The sequence below is a fragment of the Syzygium oleosum genome, unplaced genomic scaffold, assembly GCF_021117445.2.
Source record: "Syzygium oleosum isolate NSW1041296 unplaced genomic scaffold, Sole_v2.1 Sole_v2.09, whole genome shotgun sequence".
NCBI classification, from domain to species: Eukaryota; Viridiplantae; Streptophyta; class Magnoliopsida; order Myrtales; family Myrtaceae; genus Syzygium; species Syzygium oleosum.
Window position 1 is genome coordinate 5052878 of NW_026607493.1, and position 25490 is coordinate 5078367.

The 25490-nt window shown below is 41.6% G+C and overlaps 2 protein-coding genes across 2 annotated transcripts; both read left to right on the forward strand.

Moving 5' to 3' along the window:
- The first annotated feature begins 728 nt into the window (after positions 1-728).
- On the forward strand, positions 729-20700 carry LOC115673560 (protein SPIRRIG-like). The gene is made up of 19 exons (XM_030595771.2): positions 729-1513; positions 2887-2956; positions 3084-3169; positions 3683-3818; positions 3922-3978; positions 4330-4494; positions 6081-6272; positions 6408-6473; positions 7805-7919; positions 8084-9249; positions 9875-10571; positions 10654-10756; positions 10849-11960; positions 12072-13719; positions 13905-16952; positions 17507-17815; positions 18270-18576; positions 18742-18888; positions 19058-20700. The coding sequence occupies exons 1-19, from the start codon at positions 1356-1358 to the stop codon at positions 20234-20236; spliced, it is 10761 nt and encodes a 3586-aa protein (XP_030451631.2). The 5' UTR covers positions 729-1355; the 3' UTR covers positions 20237-20700.
- A 612-nt stretch (positions 20701-21312) lies between these two features.
- Positions 21313-25105, forward strand: LOC115673410 (pentatricopeptide repeat-containing protein At3g63370, chloroplastic). Its single transcript, XM_030595571.2, has one exon. It carries the CDS (start codon positions 21532-21534, stop codon positions 23977-23979), a length of 2448 nt encoding a protein of 815 aa, XP_030451431.2. The 5' UTR covers positions 21313-21531; the 3' UTR covers positions 23980-25105.
- The last annotated feature ends 385 nt before the right edge of the window (positions 25106-25490 follow it).

Sequence of the window (25490 nt, forward strand, 5' to 3'; positions counted from 1 at the left end):
CGCTGTGATATCAAATTTGATTAGATACGAATACTCTTATATCTAATCTCTTGTTGGACAAAAGAAAAAAAAATGGTCTATCATATATATATATCTAGTTTGATACCTAATTATCTGTATCCCAGCCAACCTCGACCCTATTGGGCGTAGCTATCTTACACAACTACAACTTACAAAAAGGGGCACTATAACTTTTTGGTGAATTGCCTGCGGCCACTGGATCCTTATGGCCACAATAACTCGTGATGGTTTTCACGGAATTGCCTCATCTGGCTTCGAACACGTGCTTATAAAATACGCATCGTAAATACAAAATACAGGCATATAAATACACGGATCACGGTACTTCTCATGATTTTTATACGGTATAATTATACCAGACGGACGCACGCCGCCCACCGCCGTCTCCCCTCGAAGACGTCATAAAGAAACTCAGACAAAGCCCGAGAGAGAAACAGGGGAGAAAAGAAGAAGAGAGAGGCGATCACGTCCGGAGCCTTGACCGTCAATCTCGAGACTCCACGTGGCGGCCCGAGGGGAGGGGGAGGTGGATCCCAGATGACGTGGACGACAGGCGGGCCCCACCGGGAGGAGCTAAAGCCTCCCCAAACCAAAGCGCGTACATCTCTCAAATTTTCCTCCCCCCTCCCTAGAGAGAGAAAATATATTAAAAAATAGCCTTTTTTCCTCCCCCCCCCTTCGTCGTCGCCTTTGGATATTAGAGCGAGAAAACGAAGGCGCGGAGAGAAGGCCGTCCGAAAACAGGCGCAAACAAGCAGAAGAAGAAGAGCGAGGAGAAGAAGAGAGAGAAAGTAGAGAGAGAGAGAGAGAGAGCTGGACTTCTCTGCATTTTGCCTCGTCCATGGTTTCCTCCTTCCTTCCTTTCTCCTCGTCTTCCAACGGAAGTCGCGTTTCCGTTCAGCTCCCCGCCTCCTGATTCCTAGGGCTCAGGGAAAACGGAACATCTCTCGAGAAAATCGGGAAAGAAAAACCAAAAAAGAATAAGAAAATCTCGCCGGAACATTTCTCGAGAAAATCGGGGGCGCGGCTGGAATCGCGGATCAGCGAGCTCCGGGGCGAGGACGAGGGGGGGGAACCGGATCTCGCCGCGCCGATTCCGATCCCGCTTCCGATCGGACGCCGGCGTCCGAGCTTCGGCTCCGCGCCGCATTGGTTTTGACTTTTCCGCCCTTTCTTAATTTGGGGGATCGTTCCTCCGGGCCGTCGCCCGAGCTTTCGGGAGATCGGGGGGGAATTCGAGCGGTTCGGGGGAGATCCGGTCGTTTTTCCCGTCCGGCGGATGAGAAGAGCGGGGAAGGGAGCCGAGTGATTGGGGAGGAGGCGTTCGATCGACAATGAAATGGGTTACATTGCTTAAGGACATCAAGGAGAAGGTCGGGTTAACGCAATCTCCGACTTCGACCGCCTCGTCTTCCTCCCCGGCGTCCGCCGGCCGCAATGATCTCCACGGCGCCCCTCCCGTCCGCTATGACTATGCTTCCTCTCCTGCGAGGTAAGCTACTCCGTTCGCATGCTTCATTCGTTCGGCATTTTTGCTGTTCTGTCTCGAGCGATTTCGATCGCTTCAACGCGGTCAAAGAAGTCTCCTTGTTGATCTGTTCTTCCCCATCTTCATCACTAGCAGTTCTTTTCACTTTAGCTTGACGGGGTGGTTTTAACGGATCCTGAGGTTGTTTGGTGGTCAGACTCATTTTGGGTAGGGAGAGTCTGTTTAGCTCGCCAGAGGGAATACAAGAATAGTATCTGATTGTTTGTCTAAGTGAAGTGAAAAAGGGCCTGTTGTATGTTTTTCGTATCACATAATCTCTTCATCTGCTAAAATAGGTTTGCTCATCTATACCTTTTCCACTTTGCTGATTTTACCCTTTTCCTTGCGGGAATTAGAAATTTCTGTTGTATATATAGTAACATTATAGTGGAGATTACACATCTTGCTTTAGAACTATAAATAGGAGTCGAGTGAGAGATTATTGTAGGTTGTCTTATGACATTGGAAAATGCAATACTGTCTCCCAAATCTATTGATAGCGAGTTGCCCTCGACGGTGGACCGAGGCTGGCACGAATATTGGACCACCATAAGAGTGGTATTCTTCTACTGGTTTTTGGTTCTTGTCCAGCCGTATGTGTAAATGAATGCTTTGATTATTGATGAGATAACTATGAACTGAGATACTTGCTTTATTAGAGTTGCCAAAAGGCATGCTCCTGCGGCGAAACTTAAGTGCTTTTGAAGCAGGAAAGTAGAGCAGACTATCATGGTGGGTCTGATGATTTGTCATATTAAGGAGAACATGATACGCACGCGTGTGATTTGACAGGGCAACTCTCCCACACCCCCCCAAAAGAACTGCAGACAATTATTCCTGTTACTTGATTGATGATGAACACCTCATGTTGCGATGTATAATGTGCTCCAAAACCATGACTTCCTCTCTGAAACCTGCTAAAATTTTCAGTTTGCATCTCTATTAATTGTCCGAGTGACTATTGTTGAGACTTGCTTGGTTGTCCCTAAATTTCCGCGAGCTAAATACTGTTTTGCGTCGGTGTGGTACCTGATAATCTCAGATGGATGTTGAGATTTGCTTATCTTGATTTCTTCATTTATGGTTAATGGCAAATAGTGTACCTTTCAAATCAGGGTTTAACTAGATGTCTTATCACATCAATATGTTTGTTATCCCTTTTCCTGGTGCATTAGAAGAAAAAAGGTGGGGGGTTGCGGTTTCCGTTTGGTTGTGTGGGGTGCTTATGGATCTTTATCAATTAAAGTTTTTTGCACTTGTAGCATGGTCATCGTGTTAGTTTATGAGATTTATATATGACGTTCCTTTCTATTGTTGGTTCTTCCTTTTGAAAACAGGGACAAACATGAGCTGGAATTGGACTTTAAAAGATTTTGGGAAGAGTTCCGCTCATCCAGCTCGGAAAAGGTCATTTGATCGTTTTAAATTCTTCCGCCGTTCCTTTTATTTATTTATTTATTTATAGAAAATTCGTTATTCCAATCCTCGCTATTATTTCATTGTGCTAATTTTTTTTTTTCAATTGTTGCCACAGGAGAAAGAAGCAGCGTTGAATTTGACTGTAGATGCTTTTTGTAGATTAGTGAAGCAGCATGCTAACATAGCACAGTTAGTTACCATGTATGAACCAGCACTGCCCTACATTTCTATTTTTTTTCCCGACAGTATACTTTGGCTGGTTGATTTGTTTTATTTTCTTGTCATGTTGATCAATGTTCACAATTGGTTTGATGAACGGTTGCATTCATTGTCAATTAAACTCTGGTGGTCCTTTTTGAGGTCACAGTTATGATGTTGTCAGAAATTCTTAGTTTTAGGTTAGTCAACTATTGTTAATCGAGCATTCATCCAAACTCACTGGCATTTCAAGTTCCTTCACAATCTCATGGAAGCATTATTTGAGGACATCAAAATCTTATTTTTCTTTTTGCTTGTGGGGACATGATGGTTATTTTGGCAACATGATGAGTAATATATTTATGTCCATTTCAAAACAAATTCTCCCTTTTCTGTTCTTGTATAATAGTTTCTATGGTGATTTCCTGCTGTTGTTTCCATGTTATTCCTAGTTCTGAGTATTATGATTGCCTTACTCCTTCTCTCCACGTAACAAGCTTGTTACATTTATGACAGGTTAGTTGAAACACACATCTTCTCATTTGTTGTGGGAAGAGCATTTGTCACGGATATTGAAAAGTTGAAAATTAGCAGCAAAACGAGATCCTTGAATGTGGTAGACATTTTAAGGTTCTTTTCAGAAGTTACACAGGTTGGCCGGATGGATCCTAATGTCGTGTTCATTGTTCCTTTAAACGATTTTTCCCATGTCAAGTTGCAGCGTTGTAATGCCATTTTCGCGTAATTTATTGCAGGAGAGCATCTCTCCTGGGGCAAACTTGTTAACTGCAGTTGAAGTACTTGTTTCTGGGGTACATATTTTTGCAACTGTTTTGCACTTTTGCATTTTCTTACTCACATAACTGATGCATTTCAAAATTTTTCTGATCATGGCTAGTTCTTCCTTGTTTGATCTTGTATGGCGCAGTTTTTTTATTTTTTTTCCTTTTCTTTCTTTTGAAGCTTCTCTGCGCAACTAAGATGTAGCAACAGAGTCGGGGTTGAGTTTAAATGTCTGCTTTAGACTATAAGCAGTCTGTTTAATTATGTTGCAATGTTAAGTGTGAAGTTTGATTCGTTCCTTTCATAGCATTTGAGATAGCGTTTAGGTAAGATAAACCCTTTCTCCTTCCTCTTTTCATTTTCTGTTGAATTATCTGCAGCCAGTCGACAAGCAATCACTTCTTGATTCTGGGATCCTTTGTTGCCTCATTCACGTTCTCAATGCCCTTTTGGGTCCTGATAGAGCTGATGAATGGTCGAAGGTGATTGTTGGAGAAGCTGAAAAGGATCAAGATAAGGACTTAAGGCAAGTCCGGCGGCTTGAGGTAAATTTACTTTCATTTCTTGTTCTTTTATAATGGTGCATATACTAGCTGTGCAGTTGTTACAAACTTTGATGGTTGCTCGTTATGTCCCTCCCTAGTGTGGCTTAGAGTGACCTGCAGTCATGGATATTTCGATTTACGCAGCTTTTGTGTGAATTAGTTCTAAGCAACAGTAATCTCATGAAACTTCTTGTTTGTCGGGGCCTTAGTTATTAGACCTCAATAAGGATCGTTGATACTGTTTCTCTCACTACACATTTTGCTCATGCTAAACAAACTTTAAATTGCTTTGATTTGATATCTATGATGAATGTGTATGTGCTGTTAAGTAATGCATGCATTTAGTCTATCAGAATGAGAGGAATGCTCAGATGCTGCATTCTCTATGTATCCTATAAAATAAAATAAGTGATTGAAGACTTCACTCAGCTTCTTTTTTCTTGTTCTGATCGTCACATACTGTTAAGGCTAGGGGAAAAAACCACATCATTCTCTTATAGCAGTTTTTAGAACAAATGTGTTCGCACTTGGCTTATGTTGGTTTCGCCACTGGGTTTTAATTCTTCACTACCTCAATTAATGATTTATCTCGTGTCGCTTCATGTTCATCTTATTTCCTCCATTCGATGCATCTTATCTCCTCTGCCCTGGTCAGATGACTAAATACACACACAAATCAGAAGAAAAAAGTAATGTGGATTTTCGGATGCATGGAAGAAAAGGTGGTGTTGAGCTCTGACAGATTTGCTCTCTTTTTTTTGATGAATACAAACAAGCTGGAGATTGGTGCTAATTTATGGTTAACTTAAACTGAGTTTCATGGCGAACACTTTCTAGGTGAGGGATGGCACTGTTATCATTTTGGTTAGGGGGTGTAACAAGTAGATGATAAATTGTTGGATGATAAAAACAAGTTAAGCGAATGCGAGATGACACCAAACACATGCTTCTGTCAAAAGTAAATAATGAATACATATGTATAGATTAACAGTGATTATGAGGAATTTATTGGAAGCGAGAAAGCTATGTACTATGTGCCAGAATTTTGTTTAGGCTTCAGTTAGCCACGTGGTGAAATAATTTTCACATATATATATACCAAGGCTGCTAGTCAATTTGGAATATCGAACGAGTACATGCACTATTGTAGTGTCGGTTATCTAATCAGCCTGTTAGCTCTTACTCTTTTTGCTAGCTGAGGGTAATCTGGTTATGCTTGTTTATATTTATAATTGCACAAATTTTTTCCTGTACAAATTCTTCAAATGTTCACTTAATGTAATTTGAAATTCATGCGTCTTGATATGCTCTAGCAATTTTTGGCTATTTTTTATGTTGTGTGGTGGGCCAGTGAATCCAAGATGAATCTTCTTTAGCGCAAGCAGTTCGCTGAAGTTGCAGTGTAATCAGAAAGTATCTGACTTTCTCAAGAAAGTGATAAAATTCGAGTTTAAGTTGCATTATACGACCGCCTTCGTTTGCTTTGAAACGGTGGTATTTTGAAGGTTTGCTGCTTGCATGTATCCTTTCTATGTCTCAAAAGAAATTTTTTTTGTCCTGCACTGCTCAGATGGATGTGGTTGCAGGTAGAGGGAAGTGTCGTGCACATTATGAAAGCATTGGCAAACCATCCTTCAGCAGCCCAGAGTTTGATTGAGGATGACTCATTACAGTTGCTTTTTCATATGGTGGCCAATGGTTCTCTGAAAGTCTTTTCTCAGTTTAAGGAAGGTCTTCTTCCCCTTCACAGCCTACAGCTTCATAGACATGCTATGCAGGTAACTGCTTAACTATTTCTGGTATATCTGCTACACTGCCGCGTTAAGGACTTTAAAAAAGCTCATATATATATGATATGGTAGATTTTCCCTCTCAATATTATTGATCTTATGAATGGTTTTATGTTGTGCTAGATACTGGGTCTGCTTCTGGTCAATGATAATGGATCCACTGCCAAATATATTCGAAAGCATCATTTGGTATACTCATTTCTTCCTTATTTATTTTTGGCTGAAAATTGGTAGCATTCTCCTTACCTGTTATTGAGCAACCTTCTTTGTCCTGAATTTCAGTCCCTGTTTCTTAAATGGACGTTTGGAAATAATCCCCATTCAGTTTGGTTTCTGGTTTGATCGTGATGTCTAAAAGGATGTTTTTCTTTTATTGTTTAGAAAAAATATTAAGAATGCGCCTGTTAAATGACAATCTACTTGTTGCTTGTGCACTCTTATGATATTATATAATCTGTACTGGAGAGTGTGAAGCACAAATTCAATTTCTAAGCGGTTCTCCAAGAATGGAGAATGATGACAACTTTTATCATGTTGTTGAAAACATATAAAAATTTGGAGAACCTACTCCATATGCTTCTATAAGTGGAGTTGATCGTTGACAGAGAGGGCGTTTCCCTTTTCTTAGTAGGGAATTGACACCACGTGAATTTTTAATCTGCCTATAGTACATGTATACTTTTAGAACTTTTGTAGATACTTCTGACCTCATTAGTCTATTTGGTGTTGTCTTTATGAAGAATTTGAGACTGGAAACTCAACCTCCTTATATATTGGGAAGTTCAAATCACAGCAAAGAAAGTCCAAAACTTAAAATTGAGTTTCGATTTTGTTGATTCTATTAATTTTCTCTTTAGATTCCTTTTCATATTAGTATAGTCCAACATAGCATACGAATATAAGATCTGGATTCTCTCAATTAATAGACTCAACTCACCATCATACGTGATTTAGAAATGAGTCATGATCTCTAGATTTTTTTTTTTTGAAAAAAACAAACAAAATCATGATCTCAAGAGTTAATGTAGTCAATTTACTCTGCCTAAATTGAGGGGATAAAATAACTATAACAACAAGAAGCCCTATTTCACTAAGTGGGTCGACTATATGAATCCTATAATGAGATTATGCTCAATTCTGTATAAGATGCTTGTAAGCTCTAAATACTCCATATCTTTCTTTATCATCTCCTTTGACGTCCTTCTAGGTCTTCCCATTATATTTTCAACCTGTGTCTGTATCCCCTGTTGGATCACCTTGCTGGAGCCTTCAGAGGTCTTCAATCAACATGATTAAATCATCTAAAATGCTTCTCATATCTTCTCCTCGATTAGACCAAGACCTACTTTATTGAGGGGTCCATATCAACTGGTCCTTCTGTCCTTAACTGATTGCTCCACCCACAACATATTCAGGCTCCATCCCTAATTGTTGATATGCATTACCCAACCTTTCTCGAGTTGTCTGTTTGATTATGTCTCAGCTGGCTTATATCCAGTATCATGATTGCTTGCATGCAGATAAAAGTTCTCTTGATGGCTGTGAAGGATTTCAATCCCGACTCTGGTGATTCTGCTTACACGATGGGCATTGTGGACTTGTTACTTGAATGTGTAGAACTGTCATACAGACCTGGTACGTTATTCTTAATTAATCTTTTGATTCAAGAGTTGTTAGTTGAATCTGTAGAACTGTCATACAGACCTGTTACTTCATTTGCAGCATTAGTTTATTGTTTCAGTTCTGGCTCTTTGTTCACTGCTTTCTGACTAATTTTCGATGCACTCTCTGACTTACAGAGGCTGGAGGAATCAGGCTAAGAGAGGATATCCACAATGCTCATGGTTATCCCTTCCTTGCTCAGTTTGCATTGGTTATGTCTAGCATGCACAAAGGTCGGAGTACTGAGCCAACCTATGCAAAGTCATATTCTGACAAGGATTATACTTCGGACGGTTCCCATGCACTTTTAGATAGACATGACCTTGCCAATAAAGAGGATTCTGCACAGGGAAATCTGTCCCCAGCCCTCTCAAGATTACTAGATGTTCTTGTTAATCTAGCTCAAACTGGACCTACTGAAGCAATGGTATCTTCTGGAGGGAAAGGACCCAAATCTTCTCATTTGAAAAGTACAGCACACAACAGGAGCCGCACATCCTCTTTTGACCGAGTTGCTGATGTGGTGAGAGACAATAAAGTTAAGGACCTTGACGCAATCCAGGTACTGCAGGAAATCTTTCTCAAAGCAGACAATGGGGAATTACAGGAGGAAGTACTAAACAGAATGTTTAAAATATTCTCAAGCCATTTGGAAAACTACAAGTTATGTCAACAATTACGCACAGTTCCACTCTTCATCCAAAACATGGCCGGTTTTCCTCCGTCTTTTCAGGAGATAATTTTGAAAATTCTTGAGTATGCAGTAACAGTTGCAAATTGTGTTCCTGAGCAAGAATTACTTTCACTGAGCTGCCTATTGCAGCAGCCAATAACACCAGAATTAAAGCAGACGGTTCTTTCCTTCTTTGTGAAACTTTTGTCCTTTGATCAACAATACAAGAAAGTCTTGCGAGAAGTAGGTGTGTTGGCGGTTCTGCTAGATGACCTTAAGCAGCACAAGTATCTTCTGGGTCCAGACCAACATAGTGGGAACACCAAGAACCTGGAGAAAAAGTCAAGCTCTAGCAGCTTCCAGAAGCATTTGGACAGTAAAGATGTCATTATATCTTCACCAAAGTTGTTGGAATCTGGTTCTGGGAAGTTTCCTATTTTTGACATTGAGGGCACAATCGCAATTGCATGGGACTGTTTGGTATCTCTGCTAAAGAAAGCTGAAACTAACCAAGCAGCATTCCGTACTGCGGATGGTGTGCCCTCCATTCTTCCTTTTCTGGCATCTGATATTCATCGTCCGGGGGCCCTCAGGGTGCTGTCATGTTTGGTCATTGAAGATATCTCGCAGGTTTGCTGTCATTCATATTTGTCATCATAATTTCTTTTTTCTTTACTGTTTCTTTGTCTATTTTAATCGTCTTCAAGATAAAATGATAGCCACCTGCATTTTGGTGAAATGGTTGGCATGCTCTTGTATTCAAAAGTAAGGGTTCTCAAAAGAACTGGATTTCTCTTTTGGTATGCAAGTAACTGTTAGCTACAGAAGATGGGAATGAATGGTTTATTCATGTCGAATTTTTCGTCTTACCCAAAAGAAAGAACTCCCTTTTGCTACCATGGTCTTGACAAAATTTGGTAAATTGTCAATTAGCCAGTCCTTTCAATGAATTTATGTTTGATTTACTTAATAGTTTCTTATCACTCAAAGAAAGCACATACATCGGGAATCCGACAAGACTGACTGGGAGCAAAACTCATGGGGTGATGAGGGCAATTTGTCAATTATTTCTCAATTATCTGTTATACATTTCTGTTTTTTTATATATATATCTTTGCTTATAGCTTTATTGATGGTATTGCACTTTCAATATCATCACAATAGTTTGCATGTACAATCGAAACCGCACTCTTATATACCTATTTGTTTTTGTTGGGCATCAGTAAAGTAATGATTGGCTTTTGATCTCTGGCAGGCTCATTCTGAAGAGCTGAGCGCGGTTGTTGATGTCCTCAAGAGTGGAATGGTTACCAGTGTTTCAGGAAGTCAATACAGACTGACAGATGATGCAAAATGTGACACTATGGGGACCGTGTGGCGCATCCTTGGAGCAAATGAATCAGCTCAGAGGGTTTTTGGTGAAGCAACTGGATTTTCACTTCTTCTAACAGTGCTTCATGATTTCAGAAGTGAAGAAGGAAACACAAATCCTTCTTTAAAAACTTATATCAAGGTCTTTACGTATTTGTTGCGGGTTGTGACAGCAGGAGTGTGTGATAATGCAGTCAATAGAATCAAACTGCATACGGTTATATCGTCCCAAACTTTCTTTGATCTTCTATCAGAATCAAGCTTGCTGTGTGTTGAGTGTGAGAAGCAAGTAATACAATTGTTGCTGGAACTTGCACTAGAAATTGTGCTGCCACCATTTTTTACTTCTGAAACTGCAAGATCATCTGAGTTGACTGAAAGTGAATCTGCGAATTTTCTCTTTGTAACCCCGTCTGGTATATTGGACATCAACGAGAAACGAGTGTACAATGCTGGTGCAGTCAGAGTTCTCATTCGTTCGCTGTTGCTCTTTACACCAAAGGTGCAGTTGGAAGTGCTAAACCTTATTGAAAAGCTTGCTCGTGCTGGCTCCTTTAATCAAGAAAATCTAACGTCTGTAGGTGCGAGTAGTACCCTGTATTTTTAGCTTTTTTAAAAATATTCAGTCTTTTCTTGCTATTGACCTCTCTTTTATCTTGTTAGGATGTGTGGAACTGTTGTTGGAGACTATTCATCCGTTCATATCGGGCTCATCTCCTTTACTTTCATATGCTTTGAAGATTGTGGAAGTTCTCGGGGCATACAGGTGGGCATCATTCAGTTTTTAAGTTTTCTGAAATGTATTCTTGATGTATGTTATGTCTGAGTTTAACAAAGGGTGCGAATTTGTGTAAGCAGGTTATCTGCCTCAGAAGTCCGAGCGCTTGTTACATACATTCTCCAGACGAGACTGATGAATTCTGGTCATATTCTTGTTGATATGATGGAAAAGTTAATTCTTCTGGAAGATATGGCCTCAGAGAATGTTTCACTGGCACCGTTTGTGGAGTTGGATATGAAGAAAGTTGGGCATGCATCTATTCAGGTGTCACTAGGAGAAAGATCATGGCCTCCTGCTGCTGGCTATTCATTTGTTTGTTGGTTTCAGTATAAAAACTTCTTAAAATCTCAGGCAAAGGAAACGGAACTTTCAAGAGCTGGTCCTTTTAGAAAGCGAGGCTCAAATATGCAGCGGAATGAAAGGCAAATCTTCCGGATATTTTCTGTTGGTGCTGCTAACAATGAGAACACCTTTTATGCTGAGCTTTACATTCAGGAGGATGGTGTCCTAACCCTTTCCACAAGCAACTCTAGCTCTTTATCCTTTTCTGGTTTAGAACTGGAAGAAGGAAGATGGCATCATCTTGCAGTTGTACATAGCAAACCAAATGCTCTTGCCGGTCTATTTCAAGCCAGCATTGCATGTGTATATCTTAATGGGAAACTTAGGCATACAGGGAAACTGGGATATTCCCCTTCTCCGGCTGGGAAGTCTTTGCAGGTTACAATCGGGACTCCTGGTAGTCATGCAAGGGTTTGTGACTTGACATGGAAACTGCGTTCCTGTTACCTTTTCGAGGAGGTGCTCACACCTGGTTGTGTCTGTTTTATGTATATCCTTGGTAGAGGTTATAGAGGGCTATACCAAGACACAGAACTTTTGCGATTTGTTCCTAACCAGGCCTGCGGTGGTGGTAGTATGGCTATTTTAGACTCATTAGATGCTGAGTTGCCTTTGGCTTCAAGTACCCAGAGGCTTGATGGTGCTGCAAAGCAGGGAGAGTCCAAGGCAGATCGTAGCGGGATCGTTTGGGATTTAGACAGGTTAGGGAATCTCTCACTCCAGCTATCTGGGAAGAAGCTAATATTCGCATTCGATGGAACCTGTACGGAAGCTATTCGAACTAGTGGGCCTCTGTCGATGCTCAATCTTGTCGACCCTATGTCAGCTGCTGCTTCTCCCATAGGTGGTATGTGTTGGTTTTACATTTTGTACGTGAAATAGTAGGTTTGGATTATTCACTGTATATGATTCCATTTTCTTCATCTGATTGGATTTTCCTAGTGCTGGTGTTTTGTAGGTATACCACGATTCGGGCGGCTGCATGGAGATATCTATATCTGCAGGCAGTGTGTGATTGGTGATGCTATACGTCCTGTTGGTGGTATGACTGTTATTCTGGCCCTTATCGAATCTGCTGAAACCCGGGACATGCTGCATATGGCACTTACTTTATTAGCTTGTGCACTTCATCAAAACCCTCAGAATGTACAAGACATGCAGAAGTGCAGGGGATATCATTTATTAGCTCTCTTTCTGCATCGCAGGATGTCATTATTTGAAATGCAATCCCTTGAGATCTTTTTCGAAATAGCTGCATGTGAAGCTTCTTTTTCTGAACCAAAGAAGGTGAAACCTGCTCGAAACAGTTTGTCACCTGCCGCGATTATACAGGAAGCAAGTTTTGAGGATCTAAATCTGTCGAAGTTCCGCGATGAAGTTTCTTCCATTGGGTCACATGGAGATATGGACGATTTCTCAGCACAAAAAGATTCAATTAGCCATATCTCAGAGTTAGAAAGTGCCGATATGCCCGAAAATTCAAATTGCATTGTCTTGTCCAATGCAGATATGGTTGAACATGTGCTGTTGGACTGGACATTGTGGGTTACTGCCCCTGTTTCCATTCAAATTGCATTACTTGGATTTCTTGAGCATCTAGTGTCAATGCATTGGTATCGGAATCATAACCTCACTATTTTGCGCCGAATCAACCTGGTCCAGCATTTGCTGGTGACTCTGCAACGAGGTGATGTTGAGGTGCCAGTTTTGGAGAAGTTGGTTGTATTGCTTGGAGTCATTCTGGAAGATGGTTTTCTGTCATCTGAATTGGAGCATGTGGTTAGATTTGTGATTATGACATTCGATCCTCCTGAATTGACCCCACGGCAGCAAATTGTGCGAGAGTCAATGGGGAAGCATGTCATTGTTAGGAATATGCTGCTTGAGATGCTTATTGATTTACAGGTGACTATAAAATCAGAAGAATTGCTGGAACAATGGCATAAGACTGTCTCCTCTAAATTGATAACATACTTTCTAGATGAAGCTGTTCATCCAACAAGTATGAGGTGGATTATGACTCTTCTTGGTGTGTGTCTCGCTTCTTCTCCCACATTTGCACTAAAGTTCCGTACAAGTGGAGGCTATCAAGGTTTGGCACGGGTGCTTCAAAGTTTCTATGATTCGCCAGACATATATTATATTTTGTTCTGTCTCATGTTTGGAAAGCCTGTTTATCCGAGATTACCAGAAGTTCGTATGCTGGACTTTCATGCTCTTATACCTGGTGATGGAAGTTTTGTGGAGTTGAAATTTATGGAACTCTTGGAATCTGTTATTGCTATGGCCAAGTCAACATTTGATAGATTGAGTATGCAATCAATGCTTGCCCATCAAACTGGCAACCTCTCAGAGTTTGCTACTGGCCTTGTGGCAGAACTTTTCGAGGGAAATGCTGATATGGCTGGAGAGCTTCAAGGTGAAGCTCTTATGCACAAGACATATGCTGCGCGTTTAATGGGTGGGGAGGCATCAGCTCCTGCTGCTGCGACTTCAGTTCTGAGATTCATGGTTGACCTTGCAAAAATGTGTCCTCCATTTTCTGCTGTTTGTAGACGAGCAGAATTTCTCGAGAGCTGTGTTGACCTTTACTTTTCTTGTGTTAGGTTAGTCTCAAGATCCTTTCTTATTTATTTGTTCCTGAGCATGATATGCCAGGAGGACTGGTTTGTGTTACCTCACATTCTACTACATTCCTAATTGCAAATCTAGAAACCAAGCAACTGTGGTTTTGCTTATTTGATACAGTTTCTGCACTGAACTAAAAATTCCTTTTGTTTTCTGCTGGCAGGGCTGCATATGCAGTGAAGATGGCGAAAGAGCTCTCATTTAAGACTGAAGAGAAACACTTAAATGATGGTGACGATACCAGTAGCTCACACAATACATTTTCTAGCTTGCCTCATGAGCAGGAGCAATCAGCTAAAACCTCCATAAGTATCGGAAGCTTCCCTCAAGCCCAAATAAGTTCAAGTTCTGAGGAAACACCTATTCCTTGCAATTATACAGCCGATAATAGTGCTGAAATCAAGATCTCCACATCCCATCAGGATTCAAGCAGATCAATCCTCAAAGATGACCAGGCTGTTCAAAGCCTTGATGGTGAGATTGTTGAACCGGGGTCACCAACCTCTAGTACAAATGCCCCAACCTTCCATGATGTTAAGACTGCGGAGTCTAATGCTCATTCCGTAGATATCCAGGATTCTGCGCCTCCAACTGCAATTAATTCTCCCAGTTTATCTGAGAAATCTAACTTCAAAATTGCGTTGACTCCCTCTTCATCTCCAGTTATTGCATTGACATCATGGTTGGGAAGTACAAGCCACAACGAGGCCAAGAGTCCTCTTGTTGCTACTCCATCCATGGAATCCTCTCTCTCTGCTAGTGATTTTGATATGTCTTCTGAATTTAAGTCCAGTTCTCACAGTTCAACCGCTGCCAATTCCTTCTTTTCAGTTACTTCAAGGATTCTTTTTGAAATTGATGATGCTGGTTATGGTGGTGGTCCCTGTTCTGCTGGAGCAACTGCTGTTCTAGATTTTATGGCAGAAGTTCTATCTGATTTTATGACTGAGCAGACCAAAGCAGCCCAGATTGTTGAAACAATTTTGGAAAATGTACCTCTTTATGTTGATGCTGAATGTATGCTAGCATTTCAAGGTCTGTGCCTATGTAGACTGATGATTTTCCTTGAAAGACGTCTTGTACGTGATGATGAGGAAGATGACAAGAAGCTTGATAAGATCCGCTGGTCATCTAACTTAGACTCATTATGCTATATAATTGTGGACCGAGTATATATGGGTGCTTTTCCACAGCCTGCTGCTATATGGAAAACTCTAGAATTCTTGTTATCGATGTTACAGTTGGCAAATAAAGATGGACGAATTGAAGAAGCAACTCCTACTGGAAAGGGTCTCCTATCAATTGGCAGGGGAAGCAGACAACTTGAGGCTTACATTCATTCAATCCTCAAGAATACAAATCGGATGATAATGTACTGTTTCCTACCATCGTTCTTGGTCATGATAGGGGAAGATGATCTTCTTTCACGCTTAGGTCTACTTGTTGAGTCTAAAAAGGGATTATCTTCGAGTTCGGCCCAGGAAGACTCTGGAATTAATATTTGCACTGTCTTGCAGTTGTTGGTTGCACACAGGCAAATCATCTTCTGCCCCAACAATGTAGATACAGATCTAAACTGCTGTCTCTGTGTCAATCTGATCTCTCTTCTTCAAGATCAAAGACGAAATGTGCAAAATATGGCAGTCGATGTCATCAAATATCTATTGGTGCATCGCAGGGCTGCACTAGAAGACATGCTTGTCTCTAAACAAAATCAAGGACTGCACCTGGATTTACTACATGGTGGTTTTGACAGATTATTGACAGGAAGCTTACCGGCATTCTTTGGGTGGCTTCAGAGTTCAGAGCAGCTTGTCAACAAAGTTCTAGAACAGTGTGCTGCCATTATGTGGGTGCAATATATTGCTGGATCAGCGAAATTTCCTGGTGTAAGAATTAAAGGCATGGATGGTCGTCGTAAGAAGGAGATGGGAAGAAGATATCGGGAAACATCGAAGCTGGACTTGAGACACTGGGACCAGATAAATGAACGGAGATATGCATTGGAACTGGTTCGTGATTCTATGTCTACAGAGCTTAGAGTTGTTCGTCAAGATAAGTATGGATGGGTTCTTCATGCTGAGAGTGAGTGGGAGGCCCACCTCCAACAACTTGTTCATGAACGAGGCATATTCCCTATGCATAAATCATCTGATGAAGGAGAGCCAGAGTGGCAGCTTTGTCCCATTGAAGGACCATATCGGACGCGCAAAAAGCTGGAGCGGTCCCACTTGAAAATCGATTGCATCCAGAATGTTCTTAATAATCAGTGTGAGCTGGCCAAATCAAAGAATGAGAATGGTCCCAGTGCTTCTGATACTGATTCAGAACCATTTTTTAACCAGTTGACTGAGGGTGGAAATAAGAATGATGTTGATGGGGAGCTATATCATGAATATTCCATTAAAGAGGCAGATGATGTGAAGGATGTGGCCTCCCTAAGGAATGGATGGAATGATGACAGAGCTAGCAGCTTGAATGAAGGTAGTCTTCATTCAGCCCTTGAGTTTGGTGCAAAATCTAGTGCACTGTCTGCGACAATTACAGAGAGCAATCAAGGAAGATCTGACCTAGGATCTCCAAGGCAATCTTTGTCTACGAAAATTGACGACGCCAAAACTATGGAGGATAGGTCAGAGAAGGAATTGCATGATAATGGAGAATACTTAATCAGACCTTACTTGGAGCCGTTTGAAAAAATACGATTCAGATATAATTGTGAACGAGTTGTTGGTCTTGATAAACATGATGGAATATTTCTGATAGGTGAACTGTGCTTATATGTGATTGAGAACTTCTATATCGATGACTCTGGGTATATCTGTGAAAAAGAATGCGAAGATGAACTCTCTGTCATTGATCAGGCTTTGGGGGTAAAGAAGGATGTCACTGGTGGGATGGACTTCCAATCCAAGTCCACTTCTTCTTGGGGCACTGCTGTCAAGGCTTTGGTTGGTGGAAGAGCATGGGCTTATAATGGTGGTGCGTGGGGGAAGGAGAAGGTCTGTACAAGCGGTAATCTGCCTCATCCCTGGCGAATGTGGAAACTTCATAGTGTTCATGAAATTTTGAAGCGTGATTACCAGCTGCGTCCTGTTGCTATTGAGTTATTCAGCATGGATGGATGTAATGATCTCCTTGTATTTCACAAAAAGGAAAGGGAAGAGGTGTTCAAAAATTTGGTAGCCATGAATCTGCCAAGAAACAGCATGTATGGTTCTTATCTCCTGTTGGTGCCACATCCAAAACATTGGTTCTCTGTCATTATTTCTTGGCATTTGGCATGACTTTAATCTTTGCTATGGATATCTAGGAGATGCATATCTTTTTGCCTGCATGAGAGAGCACATACATTGGTTCACACATTTCCAGTTTTAAACTGGTGTTGGCTTGGAGCATGTCCTTTACAAATTAGATGCTCCTTTGTCAATATCATTTGATTTACCTCTGGCAGTCTAGCACACGATAGTGTATCACAAGGGACAGGAAGTCAGTTTTAAATGCTTTTTTGTCCATTATGATTATAATAGTGGGTTTTGGACTTATGACATAACAAAAGAAAATTAGTCAGTTCTGGATTTAGTTCTGTCATTGTTTAGAAGACATGCTGTGTATTGTCCAAGATAGACTTGGGAGATGTTTCATATCATATATCTGAATTTCATGCAGTGTGCTGTCTATTCTGAACTTCTGAAGTTTTTCAACTGTTACTTCTATAACATGAGCTTTTGATCTTGATACTTATCGCCCTCCCATTTGCCTCAGGTTGGACACAACCATTTCAGGATCAGCAAAGCAAGATAGTAACGAGGGCAGCCGTCTTTTTAAGATGATGGCTAAGTCTTTTTCAAAAAGGTGGCAAAATGGAGAGATTAGCAATTTCCAGTATCTGATGCATCTGAACACCCTCGCAGGTCGTGGATACAGTGACCTCACACAATATCCAGTGTTCCCCTGGGTGCTTGCAGATTATGAGAGTGAAACTCTAGACTTTTCAAACCCCAAGACATTTCGTAAGCTTGACAAACCTATGGGATGTCAGACACTGGAAGGGGAAGACGAATTTAGGAAAAGGTAAACACATAAAGGAAGTGTAATATTAGATTTTTAACAACACTCTAAGGCTGCTAGTAGATGCTGATCGACTCACTGATCACTCTATAGTCTGTTCGGGGGTGTCTTAGGATTTTGTCTCTTTTAGATCTTAGTTGTTGTTTTTAACTGTCTTATTTGAGAATATTCTGTTGATGCCCCCTTAAACAGGCATTAGTTTCTGTTACTTTTAATGTGCACCTAAACTTGTCATCTTGAGATGAACCCTCTCTAGTCGAAAAGAAAGGAAAAAGAAAAGGTATTAGGAATCAATTTATAAGCTTGAAAATGACTGCAGGACATTTTCGTTAGCTACTTAGAAATGCAGGTAGATCCATCGAACCGCCCTTCTCTAGAGATTTTGCAACTATTATGTATTATTCTAGTTGAGCTAGTGCAATCCTGCTTATCCATTTGTGTTCTGTGTCTACTGCAGATATGATAGTTGGGATGATCCAGAGGTCCCGAAGTTTCATTATGGTTCTCATTATTCAAGTGCTGGAATTGTCCTTTTCTACCTTCTTCGTTTGCCACCTTTCAGTGCTGAAAATCAGAAGCTACAAGGTGGCCAATTCGATCATGCAGATCGTCTCTTCAATAGTATAAAAGACACTTGGCTGAGTGCTGCTGGGAAGGGTAACACATCAGATGTGAAGGAACTTATTCCCGAATTCTTTTACATGCCTGAGTTCATGGAAAATCGCTTCAATCTCGACTTGGGACTCAAACAATCTGGAGAGCAGGTCTGTCTTGGATTCTATATTGGATTATTACCTCATTTTCTGTTTTACCTTTTAGATGAGCAAGTGGGTTTCTACTATATCAAAAAGAAAACCAGATCTCTACTGCGTACATACTCCCTTTTCTTGCTTTCCAGTGATTATGAGAATAAGGTGGTTATCTTTCAGGTAGGTGATGTTGTCTTGCCTCCTTGGGCTAATGGAAGTGCGAGGGAATTCATCAGGAAGCACAGAGAAGCGTTAGAATCTGATTATGTTTCAGAAAACCTGCACCACTGGATAGACCTCATCTTTGGATATAAACAACGGGGCAAGGTAGGTCTCAGGAACTTTCATTTCGCAGTGAAATCTGTGTTACTATTTCCCCTGCCAGTGATCATATACAAATGAAATGCGACTTGATAGTCTGCTAAAATGAATTAGATACAAATGTTCCTTTCAGTTAGTTTTTAGTTTCTCATACTTACAGCTGCTCTGTTGACAGGCCGCTGAAGAAGCTGTTAATGTATTCTACCATTATACATATGAGGGTAGTGTTGATATTGATTCAGTTACAGACCCTGCCATGAAAGCCTCCATCTTAGCACAAATTAATCACTTTGGCCAGACACCGAAGCAGCTTTTCCTGAAACCCCATGTAAAAAGAAAAGTTGACAGAAAACTTCCTCCGCATCCGCTAAAGCATTCCGCTCATCTTGTTGCCCGCGAAGTTCGCAAAACATCACATGTGATAACTCAAATTGTTACCCTCAATGAGAAAATTCTGGTAGCTGGAGCCAATACGTTGCTTAAACCCAAAACTTACACCAAATATGTTATATGGGGTTTCCCGGACCGTAGCTTGAGATTTATGAGTTATGACCAGGACAGACTTCTCTCTACTCATGAGAATCTTCATGGTGGCAACCAAATTCAGTGTGTGAGTTCGAGTCATGATGGTCAAACTCTAGTCACTGGGGCAGATGATGGCTTAATTTCAGTTTGGAGAATAAGTAAAGATGGACCCCGCATGACACGTCAATTGCAGTTGGAGAAGGCACTTTCTGCTCACACAAGCAAGGTGACTTGCCTTTATGTCAGCCAACCATACATGCTGATCGTGAGTGGATCAGATGACTGCAGCGTCATTATATGGGACCTCAGCACATTGGTCTTTGTCAGGCAATTGCCTGAGTTCCCAACTGCTGTATCGGCAATTTATGTAAATGACCTCACCGGGGAGATTGTAACAGCGGCGGGAGTGCTGCTTGCTGTTTGGAGTATCAATGGGGATTGTCTCGCTTCGGTGAACGCATCACAACTGCCATCCGACTTTATTCTGTGTGTAACCAGTTGCACATTTTCAGATTGGCTGGACACAAACTGGTACGTGACTGGTCATCAAAGCGGTGCTGTGAAAGTTTGGCAAATGATTCATTGCTCTGACCTAGAGGCCGAGGAGAGCAAGTCGAAGGGTTATAGGGCCGGAGGGTTTAATATGGGTGATAGGTCGTCAGAGTACAGATTGGTGCTGCGCAAAGTTCTCAAGTTTCATAAGCATCCAGTAACTGCCCTCCACCTCACCAGTGATCTGAAGCAGTTGTTAAGTGGGGATTCCGATGGGCATTTGTCGTCATGGACGATACCTGATGAAATAGTGAGATCTTCGTTTAATAGGGGGTAGTGTGCAAAAATTGGACGATTCCCGATCGTTTTTCCTCAAGTGGCAAATCGATTCTTTGATGATACTCCTAGGGTGAGTGCGATCCCACGGTGGAGGAGTCTTACGTCCACACGATCTGCAGAGTGTCGAACAAGGGACTGACCCGCCATTCAATTGAAGAGAGCAAAACTGAGCCTTAAGACAGCCTCTCGGCATGGATCGGCAAATGAGCGGACGATCCTGAGATGTGGTAAGGTCCTGGAATCGATAGTACGCGGTGCAATTTTTGAGTGAGGCATGGGATGTTTGTGATTTTGCTGGTGAACATCCGGGGAGTGATTTATCCGATGTAAATAGATGAGTTCTTTGACAACGAGCATTGTGTTGTACAGCAAAGATAGTGTGCCTGTAACAGTTTATGACAATTCATTCATATTGGAAAGAATTGGTGAGAGTTCTTAAATTCGTTAACGGTAATCTTTTCACATTTCCATTTTGGCGAAGAAGCGCCATTGGGGGTCTCGAGCCCCCCATTTCTATTTTGTTGTGAACAGTTGAATCTATTTCTCTTTTCCCACTTGACTTTGCAGTGTTATTTTTCGTCTTGCATTCTTTTCCTCGTAAATCCCCTTCATCACGTTTATGGAAGACTGATGAGCCATATGAACATATGCATAAATTATCTCTTAAGGGTCTGTTTACTTTGCCTTCTTAATATTGTCTTCACTGTTCTGTCCAACGAAGCAATCAAGAATCACATGACATGAGCCCACTGTCATCAATAACGAAAACTATTGCCCTTGGTAACCCGTCGATCAGAAGATAATTGAGGGAAAACGTGTCTAGGGACCATCTTGGATGCACCCGGTTGCCTGCATCCCCAGTGCATCCCGGCCCTTTTAGATCACATGTGTCCCCGCTAATATCAAGGGTCTATAGATGCGTTGGTGTCACATGAATCCGAATCATCTAAGAATTCTTCCAAAATATAAAAACATACCTTCAGGATATAATTATAACTTTAATAAATAGCAAGTCCTTATCTTTTTCTTTTTGACAACTATTTCCAAAAAAACTTGCCGAAAGAGTGAACTCAAAACTAGAAAAGCTTTTCCGCAAAACCGAGCAATGCCATTAGTAGCTCTGGAGATCTTCTTGCTCGGAACATGCGGGACCCACCAAGATAAGAATTTCCCGCTCATCTCCCCCCCCGCACCCCTGTTTACTGGGTCGCGAGCAGAACAAAGAAAGCTCGTGCTCGTCCATGCTTCATCGTTCGCAGCGCCTTCTCTTCCTCCCCATGCACGTACCCGAGCATGAAGACGTCGGCGTCCATCCCAAGCGCTTGTCTCGACGTCTCGTCCACCTCGTCGCGCCACTCTCTTTTGGGGCAACCCCAGACACAGCCTCCTCTGAAGATCCCCAGAATCCGTCCACAACCCGAAAATCGGCCTCCTCCTTTCAAAGAAGCCTGCGCGCGGGGCTGCCTCAAGGGAGCCTTCAAGTCCCTGAACAGCCTCATAGCTCACCCAAGTGCAAATGAAGTCAGCCCAGCTGAGGCCTTCTCGCAAGTTCTCGAGCTTTGTGCCGCGAAGGAGGCTGAGGCTCTTGCGGAGGGGCAACAGGTCCATGCCCATTTGGTCAAGTCCGGCTATTTCGGCTATCCGGTGTTTTTGAGTACTAAGCTCGTGTTTATGTATGGGAGGTGCGGCTCGTGCCGGAGTGCGGAGAAGTTGTTCGATAGAATGCGTGAACGAACGGTATATACCTGGAATGCCATGATTGGAGCTTATCTGGCTGATGAGGATCCTGCGGCTTCTCTTGAACTGTACAGAGATATGCGGGTTTCGGGTCTGCCTCTTGATTGCTGCACTTTTCCTTCTGTTCTGAAAGCTTGCGCGGTGCTTAGAGATCGTCGCTCTGGCGCCGAAATTCACGGCTTTGCTATTAAATGCGGGTTTGCTTCTGTTTTATTTGTTGTGAATTCGCTGGTCGCAATGTATGCGAAGTGCGATGATCTTGATGGGGCAAGGCAACTATTCGACAGCACTGATGTTAAAGAGGATCTTGCTCTGTGGAATTCTATAATCAGCGGATATTCAGCCAGTGGTAGGTCCCTTGAGGCATTGTTTCTTTTAAGAGAGCTGAAAGGTCATGGTCTTGTGATGAATACATACACCATGGTTGCAGCTTTGCAAGCCTGCCAAAATCTGGACTACCAAACGCTTGGCATGGAGATCCATGCTACCATCTTAAAATCTGGTAATGAGATCGATGTACATGTAGGCAATGCCTTGATTGCTATGTATGCAAGATGTGGTGAAATGAATGGAGGTGCTCGTGTATTCTTTAATTTAGTGGACAGAGATTCTGTATCTTGGAATTCAATGCTTTCTGGTTTTGTGCAGAATGGTCTGCACAGCGAGGCATTGCAGTTATTCCGTGATATGCAGGATTTTAATCAAGAACCGGACACTGTTTCTATCATGGGGATTCTTACGGCATCTGGTCGACTGGCAAATTTGTTACATGGAAGGGCAGGACATGGTTATGTCATACGGAGGGGTCTAGATTCCAATCTGCAGGTTGGGAATACACTTATGGACATGTATGCAAAGTGCTGTAGGGTACGGCTCATGGGCAAGGTTTTTTGTAGTATGCCTGTGAAGGACATAATCTCTTGGACAACAATTATTGCAGGCTACTCCCAGAATGATTGTCATATGGACGCTCTGAAGTGTTTCAGAGAAGTCCAGATGGAAGGGATGGATGTCGACAAAATGATGATAGGAAGCATTCTTCTTGCTTGTGGTGGGTCGAAATCTCTTCGCCATGTGAAAGAAATTCATAGTTTCATGCTAAGAAGAGGTCTATCTGATCTTGTTCTGCAGAATAGAATTGTTAATGCATATGGAGCATGTAACCACACAGATTATGCATCTCAAGCTTTTGAGCTCATTGAAAACAAGGATATTATATCTTGGACAAGCCTAATCTCTTGCTATGTCCATAATGGGCTAGCTCAGGAAGCTCTTCAAGTTTTTCTTGAAATGAAAGAAGCTGGAATTGAAGCTGATTATGTTACACTTGTGAGTGTACTCTCAGCAGCTGCTGATTTATCCCTCTTGCAGAAAGGAAAGGAAATTCACGGATCAATTATTAGGAGGGGCTTCATCTTGGAAGGGTCTGTTTCAACCTCTCTAGTAGATATGTATGCTCGCTGTGGGGACCTAAGAAATGCATGCAAGGTGTTTTCGTCTATTGACAGAAAAGATTTAAGCCTGTGGACCACAATGATATATGCAAACGGAATGCATGGGCGTGGAATGGTGGCCATTGAGTTATTCAAAAGGATGATTGACACTAACCTTGTTCCTGATCATATCACGTTTTTGGCCATTCTTTATTCATGTAGTCATTCTGGGTTGATTAATGAAGGGAAAACATTTTTTACATCTATGCAACATGATTATGAGTTGGAGCCATGGTCCGAGCACTATGCTTGTTTGGTCGACCTTCTTGGCCGTGCAAACAGCTTAGATGAAGCTTATGAATTTATCAACAGCATGCCGATTGAACCGACTGCTGAGGTTTGGTGTTCTCTACTTGGGGCTTGTCAAGTTCACTCAGATAAAAGACTGGGAGAGATTGCTGTGCATAAGCTTCTAGAATTAAATCCAGACAAACCTGGAAATTATGTTCTGATGTCCAATATCCTTGCTGCAAATGGTAGATGGAAAGATGTTAAAGAAATGAGAATGTGAATGAGAATGAAGGGAATTGGATTGAAGAAAACTCCAGGCTGCAGCTGGATTGAGCTTGGGAACAAGATCCATTCATTTGTAGCTGGGGACAAGTCTCATCCACAGTCGGATAAGATTTATTGGAAGCTAGCTGAAGTTACTGATAAATTAGCTCAAGAAGGTGCTTATGTGGCTCAAACCAGGTTTGTCTTGCATGATGTGGGAGAGGAAGAGAAACTTCAGATGCTTTATGGGCATAGTGAAAGGCTTGCCATTGCTTACAGTCTTCTAGAGAGTTCTGGAGAAACCCCTATCAGAGTCACTAAAAATCTTCGGGTTTGTGGTGATTGTCATACTTTCTGCAAGCTTGTTTCAAAATGCTTTGGACGAGAACTCATTGTGAGGGATGCTAGTAGATATCACCATTTTAATCATGGGGTCTGCTCTTGTGGAGACTTTTGGTAATACTGTGCAGAAACACATCTTGATTGCTTCTGATAATACCGATTCACAGAATACATCTCTAGCCCCGTTTCATGAGCAGGAGAAATTCTCTGATGGAAGCTCACCTCGGAAGAGTTTGAGCTCCAAGTGCTGAAGAAATCTCTTATTGCCTCCCAACCGTGCATTGTGGAAGTCAATGTTGAGGTCACTATCTCTGCATTTCAGCAGGATTTGAGAGGATCAGGGCATGAGGATGAAGGAGCTGTTCAAAGTTTAAGCGCTGAGTTCTTTTTCGGGCGAATGAAGCTTGGATGTAAATATTGCTGATCTGAGCTCCCAAAGAAACGGCATCATAAGGATTGATAAGTCCAGAATGTACTGATATCGGGTAAGCCGGCGAATGGCCATATTACTTTGTTATGGCAGAATAAGTACTTAAGATGGCCTAGATATTCAGGATACAGAATGTGGTTGCATTGGTAAAAAGTTGTAAAATAATACCTGTGCCTACGGAAGCAAACCAAAACATGCCATTTTGCAATGGATCACGAGCTACTCTAGGTGAACTTTGCAATAATCTGTATATTGTAGTTTCAGGGCCGAAGCAGTTTTCACATTCATAGGCCATTTGCATCTAAGTTGGATCGTTCAGTTGCAACTTTCTGGCAAAATATTAAATAAAAATAGGTATAAGTGTATTAGACGTCCTAAACCTTGTCACAAAATGCAATTGAGTTCTAAAACTTTGAAAAAGTGCAATTAAATCCTAAAACTTGTCACGAAAGTGCAATTGAGTTATAAAACTTTCAAAAATGCAATGAAGTCCTAAAATTTGTTAAATTGATTCTATTAAGTCTTTCCGTTGATTGCACTTTGAAAGGTTTAGGACTCGATTGCACTTTCGTGATAAGTTTTAAGACTTGATTGTACTTTTTGAAAGTTTTAACGCTTAATAACATTTTCGTGATAAGTTTTGGGACTTTTCGTACACTTATCCCATAAAAAAAAAAAACTTTCGGGCCAGCAGTGAGGTCCTCTGTTTCAGTTTTTGGTTTTTTGGTCGAACTCTGTTCCAGATTTAAGCCTTG